This window comes from Salvelinus namaycush, chromosome 28 (genome assembly GCF_016432855.1).
Source record: "Salvelinus namaycush isolate Seneca chromosome 28, SaNama_1.0, whole genome shotgun sequence".
In the NCBI taxonomy this organism is placed as follows: Eukaryota; Metazoa; Chordata; class Actinopteri; order Salmoniformes; family Salmonidae; genus Salvelinus; species Salvelinus namaycush.
This window is the reverse complement of record NC_052334.1, coordinates 27,086,823-27,104,045: the sequence shown is the minus strand read 5'-3', so window position 1 is coordinate 27,104,045 and position 17,223 is coordinate 27,086,823. Positions and strand designations below refer to the sequence as shown.

Sequence of the window (17,223 nt, the reverse complement as noted above, 5' to 3'; positions counted from 1 at the left end):
TTTCATTGCATCTTCATAGCACTGTCGCGACTTTTGCCGAAGTCGGTCCCTCTCCTTGTTCGGGCGGTGTTCGGCGGTCGACGTCACCGGTCTTCTAGCCATCGCCATCGCCGATCCATTTTTATTTTCCATTTGTTTTGTCTTGTTTTCACACACACCTGGTTTTCATTCACTCATTACGTGTTGTGTATTTAACCCTCTGTTCCCCCCATGTCTTTGTCTGGTATTGTTTGTTTGTAAGTGCTTGTGTACATGTTGACTGGTGCGCGTCGGGTTTTGTACCCAAGTTGTTATTTTCTTGATTCCGTTGGTTTCGGAATTAAACTGCTCCGGCTATTACCTAGTTCTGCTCTCCTGCGTCTGACTTCCCTGCCACCAGTTACGCACCCCTTACAAGCATGCAATGACTATATCAAACTTGTGACCCTATACATATTTGTTGGATGCATTTCTGTGTCACGACCCGCACCGGGACGCCACCGACACTAGTCACCCCCCCTACACCCCCATTTGGTTTCAGGTTTTGCGGCTGGAGTCCGCACCTTTGGGGAGGGGGGGTACTGTCACGCCCTTGGTTCTCTATGGTGTAGTAGGTCAGCGCGTGACTAGCGGGTGTTCTAGCTCAATATTTCTATGTTGGTGTTTTGTATGGTTCCCAATTAGAGGCAGCTGGTAATCGTTGCCTCTAATTGGGGATCATATTTAGGTAGCCATTTTTCCCACCTGTGTTTGTGGGATATTGTTTTGTGTTTGTGCATGTGTACCACTACTTTCACGTTTCGTTATTGGTTTATTGTTTTTTGTTTAAAGTTTCACCGTAATAAAGATGTGGAACTTCAATCACGCTGCGCCTTGGTCCGTCTTTAATCACGAGCGTGACATTCTGTTGGTTTTGGTTGTTTCAGAATATTTTGTGCCCAATAGAAATGATTTGTAAATCATATATTGTCTCCTTTTTAAGTCACTTTTATTGTAAATAAGAATATAATATGTTTCTAAACACTTCTACATGAATGTGGATGCTACCATGATTATGGATAATCCAGAATGAATCGTGAATAAGGATGAGTGAGAAAGTTACAAACGCACAAATATCATACCCACCCCAAAATGGTAAGCTCCCCTGTTATTGCAATTGTGAGAGGATAGCATGTCTTGGGGGTATGATATTTGTGTGTCTATACTTTCTAACTCATCATTATTCAAGATAGGGTCACAAGCTTGATGTAGTCATTGCGTGCTATGAATATGGCACCAAATACTTTTGCTCCCCTAAAGTAGGGGGGACTATGTACAAAAAGTTCAGTAATTTCTAAATGGTTCACCCGATATGGATGAAAATATCCTCAAATGAAAGCTGACAGTCTGCACTTTAACCTCATAGTCATTGTTTGATTTCAAGCCTTTTGGAGTATAGAGCCAAAAGAAGAAAGAAGTCTTCACTGTCCCAAAATTTACAGAGGGCACTGTATACTGTCATGGAAAGAGCAGGTGTTCTTAATGTTTTGTATACTCTGTGTATGTGTTAGTGAAAAGTCTGACCAACACAAAGGTGTAGCCTAAACTCACAACGGCTCTCGGTGGAGGAACTGTGAATGGCAGGATGAATAGACCAGCAATACACATCCTCTCAAAAAGCAGACATAGGCCTATTCACATACATTGATATGATATATTTTCCATTATAGCTTATTAAAGTAAATGTTTTTCCATTTCTATATTATCCTCTCCATAACATATGGGCTAACAACTTCACCCATATGTTTTTTTAAGGGGATCTACATGGTTTATTCTGATCCATTTTATATGAAATGTATTAAAAAGCGACAATGAAAATAAAGAGAGAAGCATATTTCACAAATAAGGTAGGCTCCTTTTTACAGGAAATGACGGGTTGCCCCACTTGGCCCCTGTCCATCTATAAAATATTTATCCGCTGATGGAAATCGGCTCTGAAAGTATGTCTCGGATATTACGCTCAGCTTCTTGAGGTAATAAGCTCGTCCCTTTTTCCTTCTGCGCTCTGATTGGAGCAAGTGTTGTCTCAGGAATGTCACGAAACTATTTAAATAGCACTTATGTCCACAGTGTTAGTAGAATAGTCTGAGCATCGGAATAAAGACAGAACGAACTTGAGAGTTTTTAGCGAACATTAAGATTAAGACTATTTAACACATGGAATAAATTGGAGAATTAAAGAAGAAATAACGGGACAACGAAGCTCTTCAACTTATCCATCTGTGACTTATTTATTTTATTTTATTCAGGTCGGTAAATTCTAATCATAATATTTTCTTCGAATAATATATTATAAGCTTTTTATTACGTTTTTATAATTGGACTGGAATCTTTTGGAAGTGTGTAAATGACAATACCTATTTAACTGTGTTTCTACCTTCTGGTTTAAACAGATTTCTGGGGTTTCAAGATGAAGCTGACAGGAGTCTTTCTCCTTTTGGTGCTTTGGAATTGTGAGGGCAGCAGGGTGGCAGGTGAGTTTTTGTAAATGTTTTATTAAATATAGAAATATTAAAATCAACAATGGAATTATTCTGTTAAAAGGTCTGGCAATAGTTTAGCTGTGAACATAAAGTTGCCCATAGAGACTCACTACAGTTTCTCCCTTCACAGAGAGTAGAGATGATAACAGTGTATACGACCTATTCGAGCTTGTGAAAGTGAACAAAAGGCACCAAGGAGTTACCTTGGTAAAAGGCGCAGATCCTTACAGCCCAGCCTATAAGATACTGAACGCAGACCTGATCCCCCCGGTTCCCGAGATCTCCTTCAGGGACCTCATTGATTCGATACAAGCTGAGAGGGGATTCCTTCTCCTGGTCAACTTCAAACAGTTCAAGAAAACCAGGGGCAGTCTTTTGACTGTGGAGAAGGATGACGGATCAGGACCGATATTCGAAATCATTTCTAATGGCAAGGCGCAAACTCTGGATGTGGTATACTCTACCGGGAACAAGCAACAGGTAGTGTCCATAGAAGATGCGGATCTAGCGACTGGACACTGGAAGAATATCACGCTGTTCATTCAGGAGGATCGTGCCCAGCTGTTCGTCGGGTGTGAAGAGATCAATATATCAGAAATGGATGTGCCCATCCAAAAGGTCCTGACGCATGAAGTTGCCGACATTGCCCGTCTGAGGATCGGAAAAGGAGCTGTGAAAGATAGATTTATGGTAAATATGAATTAATTTATGACTTCATAAATACATTGCAAATAATGTTGTAATTGTATACAAATAAATGTTAGTTATAGCATAGTCTGAGTAAGTCTGTGAACTTACCTTGTCCTGAGGCTATTGCGAGCAGCGCAGCGTTTGGTGCGCGAGGATAGTCACACTCACAGACATGTAGCCTAATGTTTGAAATTAAAATACGCTATTATGATCCTTTAGGAAAAGTATTGAAAAGATGTAAATGTGTGGATATGGACTAACTCCAAATGCAATGTGTACGTCTGCAGGGAGTGCTTCAGAACGTGCGCTTCGTTTTTGGAACCACTTTGGAGGCGATTTTACGCAATAAGGGATGCCAAAACTGTAAGTGTATAAACGTTATTTTTGTATTTAATTGTTGGAATTACTATGTATGGTATATGTTATCCAATGCTTGTTAATTGTACACATCTAAATGCATTCCATTAACAAACATAATTAATAGTAACTCTATTGCTATGGTCATTAAAGCCAATTCACAGTGGGTGTTATTATGCTGTTTGTGGAAATTAATATGTCTGTTCTTCTCCAGCTGCAACTTTGACTGATGTCATGACACTGGACAACCCAGTAAATGGGTCCAGCCCAGCAATAAGGTCTGATTACACTGGCCACAAAACCAAAGGTGAGACCAGACTTCACACTCCATGGACAAAGTAATTTGCTTAATACTGGTCTGTGTACAACTGTTAATGTGAAGGAGGTAGGTAACTAACTGATTGCTTTTCTTCTCTCCAGATATTCAGCAAGTCTGTGGTTTTTCCTGTGAGGATATCACCAGCATGTTCAAGGAGCTCAAGGGCCTTGGTGTGATTGTTAAGCAGCTGTCAAATGAGCTCAACAGAGTGGTAAGCACAGGAAGCAGCTTGGTCTGCGCACTGTCATCCTTTCTCCCTCCCTCTCTAGTCTATCTGTTCCCAGTTAAAACCTCTCCACTGCATAGCCACTTGTCCCTGGAATGGCATTCCCTGCCAGATCCCTAATGACTCCCATATGAGTACACAAATATGTTTGACTGTCATTTAATGTGTATTTACTTCAGTTAAATCAAGCTATGTCTTAATCACAATGTTGGTAGGTGATTCATTTCTACTGGAACCTTGGCTATGTAAAAGTTTCCATCCTCGTGTCTGAAACCATGCTCCTCTCTCTACCTCCCCTCTCTGTGCAGAATAAGGAGAGCACTCTGCTGATGAACCAGATGAACATCCACAGTGGGATCTGTCTTCACAACGGCATTGTGCACAAGGACAAAGAAGAGTGGACTGTGGACGACTGCACAGAGTGTACCTGCCAGGTAGGTGTCATGACACTTGTTGGAATGCAGTTATCCAGTAATCCGGCCAGTAGTAAACTGTGTGAAAACCAGGTAGTAGCTCCTAAACCCCTTCTGTAATAAGGTGCTAATGGGCTCTTATGTTTATAGACTTAACCAAAGCCCCTGTGTGACCAGGCAGTGTCCGTCTGCTATCCATCACCTCACCTCTAATGAGATGTTAGAGAGAATGGCAATAAAGCAGTGTGGGGGGGGGGGGGGGGGGGGGGGTCTGCCCTGGGGGGGGGGGGGGGGGGTCTGCCCTGTCAAACCCCTCTCTTTCTCACCTACTCTCTCACTAAGGGTTATCTATTTGGATAGGTATCAAGAATGCGTCTTTAATTAGGACATTTGCTGAGACCCTCTGTTCTGCCTTTCCCACTGCCACTATCCTTCCCCCCAGCACCTTGCTTGCCTGAACCCAGTGCAGGTGCACAGAACTGGGGTGGTAGCATAGCGGTGAACCCCCTGCCCTAGCCAGAGATCATCCCAATGTTCCCAAACATAGCAATTAATCCTGGCAAAGCAGCAAGCGCTTTTGTGTAATGCAAAGTTAATGATCCAGATTATTTTCCTTTGCTGTTGCCGGACAGTCTGCTCTGGAGACAAACCCATTACTAATCCCGCCAATCTTCTCTACAGAACTCTGCCACTGTGTGTCGCAAAATCTCTTGCCCCCTGATGCCCTGTGCCAACGCCACCGTGCCTGATGGAGAGTGCTGCCCACGTTGTGGAAACCGTGAGTATTATTCTTTGTAGTACTTTTTTTTTGTGAGCTGGACTTTGAACTAGAAGTTGAACTTAACTTACTGTTAGGTCAGTACATAGCCACAGAAAAACACAGCCATTTTTCCAGTCAAAGAGAGGAGTAACAAAAAGCAGAAATAGAGATAAAATGAATCACTAACCTTTGATGATCTTCATCAGATGACACTCATAGGACTTCATGTTACACAATACATGTATGTTTTGTTCGGTAAAGTTCATATTTATATCCAAAAATCTGAGTTTAGGCGGGACGCTACTGTCTCACTTGGCCAAAAGCCAGAGAAAATGCAGAGCACCAAATTCAAATAAATTACTATAAAAATCAAACTTTCATTAAATCACACATGAAAGATACCAAATTAAAGCTACACTGGTTGTGAATCCAGCCAACATGTCAGAATTCAAATAGGCTTTTCGGCGAAAGCAAAAGATGCTAATATCTGAGTTAGCACCATAGTAAACAAAGAGAGAGAAGCATATTTCAACCCTGCAGGCGCGACACAAAACGCAGAAATAAAAATATAATTCATACCTTACCTTTGACGAGCTTCTGTTGTTGGCACTCCAATATGTCCCATAAACATCACAAATGGTCCTTTTGTTCGATTAATTCCGTTGATATATATCCAAAATGTCAATTTACTTGGCTCGTTTGATCCAGAAAAACACCGGTTCCAACTTGTGAAACGTGACTACAAAATATCTCAAAAGTTACCTGTAAACTTTGCCAAAACATTTCAAACTACTTTTGTAATAGAACTTTAGGTATTTTTTTACGTAAATAATCGATCAAATTGAAGACGGGATGATCTGTGTTCAATACAGGATTAAAACAAACTGTAGCTAGCTTTCTGGTCATGCGCCTCTAACAAACAGGACACTTCGAGTGACCCTCGTTCAAGATGGCCGTACTTCTTCATTACACAAAGGAAAAACCCTCAACCAATTTCTAAAGACTGTTGACATCCAGTGGAAGCGGTAGGAACTGCAAGAAGGTCAATTAGAAATCTGTATTCCCAATGAAAATCCATAGAAAAGAGAGTGACCTAAAAAAAAACATTCTGAATGGTTTGTCCTCTGATTTTCGCCTGCTAAATAAGTTCTGTTATACTCACAGACATGATTCAAACAGTTTTAGAATCTTCAGAGTGTTTTCTATCCATATCTACTAATAATATGCATATCTTATCTTCTGGGGATGAGTAGCTGGCAGTTGAATTTGGGTATGCTTTTCATCCAAACGTGAAAATGCTGCCCCCTATCCTAGAGAAGTTAAACAAATCAAAATATATTTTAGATTCTTCAAAGTAGCCACCCTTTGCCTTATCTCCTATATCGACATAACCTGAAAGGCAGCTCAGCAAGGAAGAAGCCACTGCTCCAAAACCGCCATAAAAAAAGCCAGACTACGGTTTGCAACTGCACATAGGGACAAAGATCGTACTTTTTGGAGAAATGTCCTCTGGTCTGATAAGACAAAAATAGAACTGTTTGGCATTAAAGACCATCGTTATGTTTGGAGGAAAAAGGGGGATGCTTGCAAGATGAAGAACACCATCCCAACCGTGAAGCACGCGGGTGGCAGCATCATGTTGAGGGGGTGCTTTGCTGCAGTAGGGACTGGTGCACTTCACAAAATAGATGGCATCATGAGTCAGGAAAATTAGGTGGATATATTGAAGCAACATCTCAAGACATCAGTCAGGAAGTTAAAGCTTGGTTGCAAATGGGTCTTCCAAATGGACAATGACTCCAAGCATACTTCCAAAGTTGTGGACAACAAAGTCAAGGTATTGGAGTGGCCATCACAAAGCCCTGACCTCAATCCTATAGAAAATGTGTGGGCAGAACTGAAAAAGCATGTGCAAGCAAGGAGGCCTACAAACCTGACTCAGTTACACCAGCTCTATCAGGAGGAATGGGCCAAAATTCACTTAACTTATTTTGGGAAGCTTGTGGAAAGCTACCGAAACGTTTGACCCAAGTCAAACAATTGAAAGGCAATGCTACCAAATACTAATTGAGTGTATGTAAACTTCTGACCCACTGGGAATGTGATGAAAGAAATAAAAGCTGAAATAAATCATTCTCTCTACTATTATTCTGACATTTCACATTCTTAAAATAAAGTGGTGATCCTAACTGACCTAAGACCATTTTTACTAGGATTAAATGTCAGGAATTGTGAAAAACTGAGTTTAAATGTATTTGACTAAGGTGTATGTAAACTTCCGATTTCAACTGTATATCCCCCTCAATTTCGTGATATCTAATTGCGATGCAATTACGATCTTGTCTCATCGCTGCAACTCCCCAACGGGCTCAGGACAGGCGAAGTTCGAGTCATGCATCCTCCGAAACATGACCCGCCTAACTGCGCTTCTAACACCAGCCCCCTTAAACCGGAAGCTAGCTGCACCAATGTGTAGGAGGAAACACAGACGACTGGAGTCAGCCTGCAGGCGCCCGGCTCACTACAAGGAGTCGCTAGAGTGCGATGAGCCAAGTAAAGCCCCCCGGCCAAACCCTCCCCTAACCCGGACGACGCTGGGCCAATTATGTGCCACCCAATGGGACTCCCGGTCACGACACAGCCTGGGATAGAACTCGGGTCTGTAGTGACGCCATGCAGTGCCTTAGACCGCTCCGCCACTTAGGAGGCCCTAGAAGTTAAACTTTTTTGACAACCTGCCTATGAGGTGTATTTTAACTTGCCAAATATCTTCCATTTTACTTTTCATTAACTTTTCTCAGTCCTTCACATTCCCTGACCTTGGAATGCCAAGTCTCAAATCTCCTGGGTTAAACTGATTCTAAAAAGGCACTGTTCTTCACAAATCCTTTGCCCCCCTGGCTGAGCTCTGCTGTGGTAATAGCTCTCCCATTATCTCTCTGCCCCCAGCGAGTGACTATGCTGAGGATGGCTGGTCCCCCTGGTCTGAATGGACCCATTGTTCTGTGTCTTGTGGACGGGGTATCCAGCAGCGAGGTCGCTCCTGCGACCGCATCAACAGCAACTGCGAAGGCACTTCTGTGCAGACCCGCGACTGCTACCCTCAGGAATGTGACAAGCGCTGTGAGTAAACCTACCATTTCTACTCTACAGTCTCTCTCAGTAACATCCTTCTCATATGTACTGTAATAGCACATTAATTAATAATGACATGTCTGTCCTCTACAGTTAAGCAGGATGGTGGCTGGAGCCACTGGTCTCCCTGGTCCTCCTGCTCTGTGACCTGTGGTGAGGGAGTCATCACCCGAATCCGCCTCTGCAACTCCCCCACTCCCCAGATGGGAGGCAGAGACTGTCAAGGACAGGGCCGAGAGACAGAGGTCTGCCAGGAATCACCTTGTCCAAGTATGCAGAAGAGCAGCATCTAAACACATGCACATATCTATCCATCTGTCTGGAGATACAGGTGTAACTCATCTCTCTCTCTCTGTCCTTTAGTTAACGGAGGCTGGGGACCCTGGTCTCTGTGGGACACCTGTTCTGTCACCTGTGGAGGTGGACTCCAGACTCGCCAGCGTCTCTGTAACAACCCCGCCCCCAAGTACAAAGGGAAGGAATGTCAGGGTGACACCAAAACATCCCAATTGTGTGGCAAAGAGGACTGCCCTATCAGTAAGCATTTTTATCAATAGATTATGGCATTTGTTATTTGTACCTAACAGTGTACAAATCCAATATTGTTCAGTATTTAAAATATGCTTCTGTCTACAGATGGCTGTCTGTCCAACCCGTGCTTTGCTGGAGCTAAGTGTACCAGCTTTGATGATGGTTCCTGGAAGTGTGGCTCATGCCCAGTGGGCTACACCGGAGACGGCATCAACTGCAAGGACATCGACGAGTGCAAGGAGGTCCCTGATGCGTGCTTCACACTCAACGGAGTCCACCGCTGTGAGAACACTGAGCCTGGCTACAACTGCCTTGCCTGCCCCACTCGCTACTCAGGACCACAGCCCTTCGGGAGGGGAGTGGAGCAGGCCACAGCCAAGAAACAGGTGAGACAGCCTTTGACTACTGCGACAAAATACAAGAATGCGAGGATTCGTTTTTATTCTGATGCTAGGAGCTCAGAAGCACATCTTAACCCTACATATCTCTCCCTTCCCCCTAGGTGTGCACACCCCGTAACCCCTGCCAAGACGGCAGCCATGATTGCAACAAGAATGCTAACTGTATCTACCTGGGTCAGTTCAGCGACACCATGTTCCGCTGTGAGTGCAAACCTGGTTACGCTGGCAATGGCCACATCTGTGGAGATGACACCGACCTGGATGGATGGCCCAACAAAGACCTCCTGTGTGTGGAGAACGCCACCTACCACTGCAAGAAAGTAGGAAGGACCCCACTACACACAGTCTATTCCTAGATTCTCCACTGTGTTATTGTGGTTATGGCTCTCTAACCAACCCTTTTGCTTTGCAGGACAACTGTCCAAACCTTCCCAACTCTGGGCAGGAGGACCATGACAAAGATGGGCTTGGTGACGCTTGCGATCACGATGATGACAACGATGGGATCCCTGATGATAGGGTGAGACATCAAAACATCCTCTCGCTCAGGACTTTGTTATCCACAGAGAAACTAAACATAGCAATCAGTAAACATTTCTCTTCTAGGCTAGAGAAAGTGGAGGAGTCAGGGAGAAATATGAGACATAATATCATTTTGGGCTTGTGGCCAAAAGTGCAAAACAGCATGGCCTTATGCCCATAATTCATAGTGTGCATACTGTAAATAGGCCAGGGAGAAATGATGTGGTAAGCAAACACTAGGTTTCTCAGAGTTAAATATCAGATTCAAGCACAATAACTTACACACTAGCCAGCTGTAAAGTCAGAGTTTTTCCCATTTCCAATACTATAGACTCTGTAATACTGTATTTTCAATGTACTAATGGTATTCTTCAACAAACATGTTAATAATAGGACAACTGCCCAATGGTCTACAACCCAGCTCAGTATGATGTGGACACAGATGACGTTGGTGATCGCTGTGATAACTGTGTGCATGAGAGCAACCCTGACCAAGTCGACACAGACAACAACGGAGAGGGAGATGCCTGTGCTATTGACATTGATGGTGATGGTAAGAGATCATCATTACTCCAGCACCAGACAATTACATTTCTCAGTGCTTTCAGTCATTATCAAAGTTCTTCTTAAAAGGTATCATAGACTGATGTAAGTGTGTGTTCACTTCACAGGTATTCTAAATGAGAGGGACAACTGCCCCTATGTCTACAATGTGGACCAGAGAGACACTGACGGGGACGGAGTGGGAGACCACTGTGACAACTGCCCTCTTGAGCACAACCCAGACCAGGTAACTGCAGCTTTCATCTTCTAATACATAAGAACCCAATCTTATCAAATATCTTCCTTAGAGGGATGTAGAACTTTCATAGGCCCCCCTGCCTTTTAGGACAGTAGCCACATAATGCATCAGTGGTCAGTTTCAATGAAAGACAGGAATGAGAAAGCTGTGAGAAAAATGAGTGCAATGCTCCTCCTCCCCTTATTCATTCCCACTTTTTGAAGAAATATGAATGTGTATGGGTGTGTAGTCTTGCCAAGGTGAAAGGACACAGGATTCTTGTTTGAAGAGGCATTGCTAGAATACCTGAAGACAATGGGGTACATTTAAGATGACGGAAATAATAGCGCTTCTCATGTTAAGGGAGATGAGTGGTGAAATACATTCATCATGTCTGAGTGCATTGAAGTAGAGAGAAGTTTCTCTTATACAAGTGTGTAAGAATGTGCTTTTGTGAAGACTAAATTAATTGTGTTGTCCTCCAGATTGACTCTGACTCAGATCGTGTGGGAGACAAGTGCGACAACAACCAGGACATTGATGAGGACGGTCATCAGAACAACTTGGACAACTGTCCCTATATCCCCAACGCCAACCAGGCCGACCACGACAAAGATGGCAAGGGTGACGCCTGCGACCATGATGACGACAACGACGGTATCCCTGACGACAAGGACAACTGCAGGCTGGCCTTTAACCCTGACCAGCTGGACTCTGATGGTGAGTCACACTCTCCAGTAGCTCAATTCAACTGACCTATAGAACGATTAATCTAGAAAGATACAGTACTCGCTACAGTAGTGCAGTGTCACAGAGATTAACATAGGCAGCCTGTTGTCTCCATGCCGGAGTGTCAAAGTGTTTTTCTCTGCCTCCTCCTGTCAGGTGATGGTCGTGGAGATGTTTGCAAAGATGACTTTGACCAAGACAACATACTTGATATCTACGATGTGTGCCCTGAGAACTTTGCCATCAGCGAGACGGACTTCCGCAGGTTCCAGATGGTACCGCTGGACCCCAAGGGCACCTCCCAGATCGACCCCAACTGGGTGGTCCGCCACCAGGGCAAAGAGCTGGTGCAGACTGTCAACTGTGACCCTGGCATCGCTGTTGGTATGTACTGCACCAATAATATAACACCTTTGGAACTAAGGAAAACAACTACAAAAATAACTACCATTTGTAGATCATGGGTTCATTGAGAAAAGTCCTAACCATCGCTCTTTGTTGTCTTTAGGGTTCGATGAGTTTAACGCAGTGGACTTCAGTGGAACGTTCTTCATCAACACAGACAGGGATGATGACTACGCTGGCTTTGTCTTTGGCTACCAGTCCAGCTCCAGGTTCTATGTGGTGATGTGGAAGCAGATCACACAGACCTACTGGTCCCACACCCCAACCAGAGCTCAGGGCTACTCTGGAGTGTCCATCAAAGTAGTCAACTCCACCACAGGACCTGGGGAGCATCTGAGGAACGCCCTTTGGCACACCGGTGACACTGCTGGACAGGTACGCTTAGCATTCACTTCACATTACGAGCACAGGCCATATCTAAGAGCAGTGAGAGAGAAAACCACTGGGTAGGAAACATTTCTCATGTATTTTTGTTATTCCTCCTCTTAGGTACGTACTCTGTGGCACGACCCCAAGAACATTGGCTGGAAAGACTACACCGCCTACAGATGGCACCTGGTCCACAGGCCCAAGTCTGGACTCATCAGGTGAGCTCAGATTACCTTTAGTTCTGAATGTCCTCCGCCTTTACCAAGGCCACACAAACTCCTGATTTCATGAGCTAATGATCTCATGTCATCTTCCCTCCTTTTAGAGTTGTGATGTATGAAGGCAAGAGAATCATGGCGGATTCTGGAAATATCTACGACAAGACTTATGCTGGTGGCAGACTAGGCATGTATGTCTTCTCTCAGGAGATGACATACTTCTCAGACCTCAAATACGAATGCAGAGGTAAGATGTTTTTTATTAATGTTTTGGCAAACAAAAAACATACTTTGAGTCTGAATTTTTACAGGGATTTAACATATTTTTTCCTTCTCTTTTTCCTCCAGATTCTTAAATTAGACCAGAGAGAGGCTCTTAGAAGAATGTATCTACCTGCTCAAATATACATGTAACGTATGACCTGGGACCATATCTTTATTACTCTTTACTTTGTGACGTGCACATTGGTGGAATGGAGAGCGAGTGTGCAGCATTGAGGCAGACTGACCTCAGGACATAGGCCAACTGACTGCCCTGTGATGACTAGACCCCTGCACTAACAGCAGGTTGAGCATAACTTTGCTCAGTGAAGAAATCGGTCTCTCTCCGTCTCTGAAGTTTCTGTTTCTCTAGCTGTACTCAGACCCATATCTCTGCACTTCTGAACTAGTTGGTATCCCTCTCTGGATGGAGGTCCAAAGGGAAGAGTATTTTCTTTATTTTTGAGCATTACTTCAGATCTGCTGTGGACTCAAAAGGACTTGAGTTGTTTCCAAATGAAGAAAGCAGTAGATGTTCTACAAATGGGCCAGAGATACCTGCTGAAGGAACTGTGGAGGCACCATGGACAGTATGGATTGACTGTTACCATCAAAGAGAGTGAATGCTACCCATGAAGAGCTTTGTGATAAAGGCACCTAAGCCAATTGTAGTCAATGCATTAGCAATTTCAAATTCTAGATAACTTTAAATTCCCCCTGAGTCTAGAAATAGTTATATTCGGTAACTAATTGGCTTTTAGTAGACACTTGAAGTTCAGCTCAGTATGAAGTATGTCCTCAGGGTTTGACCAGGCTTGCCAAGTGGTTTTCAGGAAAGAACTCTAGATGATATATGGAAGGAGCATAGAACCAGGACTTGCACCAAAAGCCAACATAGACTACTAGCGAACAACAACAACACAATTGCTATTTCGCCAGAATTCCAGGAAGATATTTTTTGTTTTCTCTCATCTTAGTATAGACATAAGTGGAGGGACAAAAACCACATGGGTCAGTCTAACCTGCCTTAAAAGGACTTTGGTTACTAAGGTTGTATATAACTTATTACATATTTTGTTTGTTACCATTTGAGAGTATTGACACATGATCCTAGAGTTAGGATATCTCTTGTCTTTTTTCATCTCTGTGTCTTATTTTCATAGAAACCTGTTCTAAATAATTGAAATCTTGAAACCGGGATAAATCCCTCTAAAAAGTCCTCTAATAACAGTGTTCAGTACTATCAGTATTATCCCTCATTCCAACCTTCCAAATAGACTAATTAGGTGTCATTTAAATCTCATTGTTCTTTTGCACAGTATGTCTGACTTGTGTGCTTGAGAATGTGTGTACATTTCTGATGGTAAAAACAAAGGAAAACCTTTATGTACAAATATTACCTCATTCTTTTTTTATTGAAACCAACAAAACATGATAGTACCTTTTTAGCAGCAGACTTTGGTTGGCTTTTTTGTGAGTGTTTCACTGTAGTACAATCATTTGTATGCTGTAAGATATTTTTGTAGCAGAAAATTCCTCAACAAGAAAGCAATTGATAAAAACGTTTTCATAAATATGGTGTGCTTTATGTATGTCCTGTGCATTTGTAATGGATAAATTATTGTTAGGATTGTCTGTTCTATGTTAAGAGGTTATTTCATATGTGTAGATAAATGCTATTTAAATAATTTATCAAGAAACGTGACCTGTGTTTCTGTTTGTATAAACTTGTTTGCACACTGACATGAGGATATCTTTGAATATTGTTTTGTTTTGTATATTTCCTTTCTTTTTTTACTGTTAGTGATGCTCGTCTATAAACATTTTTACCATAGTTTTACTCCCCAAATGTTGTTTCTACTTCTGTCAGTTATTTTGTAATCTCAACCAAACAATAAATACACAAGGGGGAAAAAAAATTGTTTGAGTGTCCTTTGCTTGCTTGTGGATATATTCTCAGTTTTAATAACTACAGTATTACAAAGTATTACAGGGAAAGATGCCATATTCTGTCAACTGCTGGAATCTATGACTTGATTCCTGGGAGCCCTCTGAGAAAGGGAGTATCCTTGAGAGTCAACAGCATGATAGTTCATTTAAATTAAGGCCCAGTTTTAGAACATTAATCACATTCAACAATCACAGGAGCAATGTTCCCTTTAAGCTGCACATGGGCGCACAGCTTCCCTAGGACTACCACACAGAATAAATATGAGCCCCTGCAGAGAAGCACGAGATCAAACTTCACTCAACTTGACAGTTTTCCCCTTTAGTTAACACTATAAACGTTTCGCTCTACTGTGGGAATTGTGATCGAATCAACACAATATTAGCCACTTTCAATGTAATATACTGAAACAAAATGAACTATGCAAGATTTAGTATGCAAAACTAACTGTGCAAGAGTTTTTCTTGTAGGCACAGCGCATTGGACTAAGATTTTATTGCATGGACAGGCAGTACTCTACACAGACCAGTGCACAATTACCAATCAGAGCTGAAGTACTTACACGAATTGTCCCCATTATGAGAGAGAGTGCAGAGAGAGAAAGAGAGACACAGCTGCATGCGAGCTCTCACATTTTTCAACATGTTTTTGACATGTAGAGATACTCTGAATGATCGGCTATGAAAAGCCAACTGACATTTACTCCTGAGGTGCTGACCTGTTGCACCCTCGACAGCCACTGTCATTATTATTATTTGACCCTGCTGGTAATATATGACCATTTGAACAGCTTGGGCATGTACTGTTATAATCTCCACCCGGCAGAGCCAGAAGAGGACTGGCCACCCCTCATAGCCTGGTTCCTCTCTAGGTTTCTTCCTAGGTTCTGGCCTTTCTAGGGAGTTTTTCCTAGCCACCATGCTTCTAGACCTGCATTGCTTGCTGTTTGGGGTTTTAGGTTGGGTTTTTGTACAACACTTTGTGACATCAGCTGATGTAAGAAGGGCTTTATAAATACATTTGATTGATTGAAATTTGATTTTACAAAAGGATAGATTTGGAGTTAGATAAACTTGAATTTTTCGACAAGGACATATGCAGGATGCTACCCTCCACAGCATGGCCTTCGCTCCAGATAAAAACTCCAATCCTACAACCTAATTTTGGACAAAATTAACCAGATAGATTACTGCAACCAAGATTACCTGCTTCCAAGCAATATGGAGGGTGCTCTAGCAAACAAATAGCAGAGACCTGAGGACACCATCCAACCTGGAACCGAGTGAGTAGTGTTTGGTCTGATGCTATTTTGAAAGAAAAGAAGAAAACATTTAAAATAAATAAATAAAGTACATGACAATGATAGATTTTATTTTATGGGGACTTAATGCTGAGTTAAGGCTGCCAGGCTTGCTAGGACAGACCAGACACAACTTCAATTAGCGCTGAGGTTTGAAGTGAAAGGTGTCGAGGCCTTTGGGCCCAAACAAGTGGCAGGAGTCTTTGAAACCCCCTCCTATTGTTCAAAGACCATCCACTGGAATTTTCCACAAGAAATCTGCCTCCAGAAATAAAAGCTTCTCCCAAGTGGTTGTGACACCTACTCCCATTGCCTGCTGCACTGCTGCTTGGATTCCACCTGGCGATCTGTTCACCATCTGCCCTGTCTCCCCCTGTCTGGTACAGGTACCCCCACCACACTCCCCCCTCTCTCCCGAGCTTTCGCTCACTTCAAGCACACACACACTTTTTTGGCAAGTGACACTGAACTTACAATGGCTAGCCTCAAGTCATTATATATTTTTTTTCTTGCGCATTTTGCTATTTTGCTATTTGCCTCATGACTCTTGCATAGTTTGTTGACTACAAACTTTTTTTACCCAACCGTGGGACAGACTATGTTTGTTCCCACACTTGGGACTCTGACGATCTATTGGTTACACAGACTTTTGGCCTCCCATCCTATTCTAACCACCTCTCACCGGCTTTGTATTCAAGTTACCTGATGAAATTGCTATACAATATGATCTTGTTGCCATCTGATGCACATTCAGATGTCATAAATCACCACTGCAGAGTTCTCCCTGTACTATGCCGTGCCTTGATTGTATTACTGTTGATGATATCTGGAAATGTGCAAGTACACCCTGGCTCATCTACTGTTGCTTGCTGCAATTCTGACTTGTGCTCTGATATCTGCTTCACTGATTTCTGCTCTTGTAAAAGCCTGGGTTTTCTGCACGTTAACACTAGAAGCTTATTACCTAAAACGGATCAATTGAAAGTGTGGGCTCACAGTTCCAATCCAGATGTGTTGGTCATTACTGAGACATGGTTAAGAAAGAGTGTTTTGAACACTGATGTTAACCTTTCTGGTTATAACCCTTTTTGGCAAGACAGATCTTCCAAAGGTGGGGGAGTGGCAATCTTTACCAAGGATCACCTTCAGTGCTCAGTTCCCCCCCAAAAATTATTTGCTGGTTTTAAGCATTAAACTTTCAAATAGCTCTTTGTTGACTGTTGCTGGGTGCTATTGTCCTCCATCAGCACCGGCCTGTACCCTACCTGCCTTAAGCGCTCTCCTGGCCCCTTACACTAAGTCTGAATTTGTCCTGCTAGGTGACCTAAATTTGGACATGCTTAAACCACCTGACCAA

General features: G+C 42.8%; 1 protein-coding gene across 1 annotated transcript; it reads left to right on the top strand.

The window, feature by feature from the left end:
• The first annotated feature begins 2,110 nt into the window (after positions 1 to 2,110).
• LOC120023096 (thrombospondin-1-like) lies at positions 2,111 to 14,537 on the top strand. The gene is made up of 22 exons (XM_038967063.1): positions 2,111 to 2,267; positions 2,412 to 2,492; positions 2,632 to 3,191; positions 3,479 to 3,554; positions 3,763 to 3,855; positions 3,969 to 4,078; positions 4,402 to 4,527; positions 5,188 to 5,284; positions 8,216 to 8,389; positions 8,495 to 8,671; positions 8,765 to 8,938; positions 9,038 to 9,318; positions 9,435 to 9,653; positions 9,746 to 9,853; positions 10,249 to 10,408; positions 10,527 to 10,645; positions 11,122 to 11,356; positions 11,522 to 11,749; positions 11,874 to 12,145; positions 12,260 to 12,357; positions 12,465 to 12,604; positions 12,706 to 14,537. Exons 2-22 carry the CDS (start codon positions 2,429 to 2,431, stop codon positions 12,711 to 12,713), a joined length of 3,519 nt encoding a protein of 1,172 aa, XP_038822991.1. The 5' UTR covers positions 2,111 to 2,267; positions 2,412 to 2,428; the 3' UTR covers positions 12,714 to 14,537.
• The last annotated feature ends 2,686 nt before the right edge of the window (positions 14,538 to 17,223 follow it).

What these genes read in the sequence shown, in the direction of transcription:
- LOC120023096 (XM_038967063.1), top strand. Translation starts at nt 2,429, where the DNA reads ATGAAGCTGACAGGAGTCTTTCTCCTTTTGGTGCTTTGGAATTGTGAG. An exon ending in CAAAGAGGACTGCCCTATCA is followed by an intron (nt 8,939 to 9,037) that starts GTAAGCATTTTT and finishes TTCTGTCTACAG; the next exon opens with ATGGCTGTCTGTCCAACCCG. An exon ending in CCCAAGTCTGGACTCATCAG is followed by an intron (nt 12,358 to 12,464) that starts GTGAGCTCAGAT and finishes CCCTCCTTTTAG; the next exon opens with AGTTGTGATGTATGAAGGCA.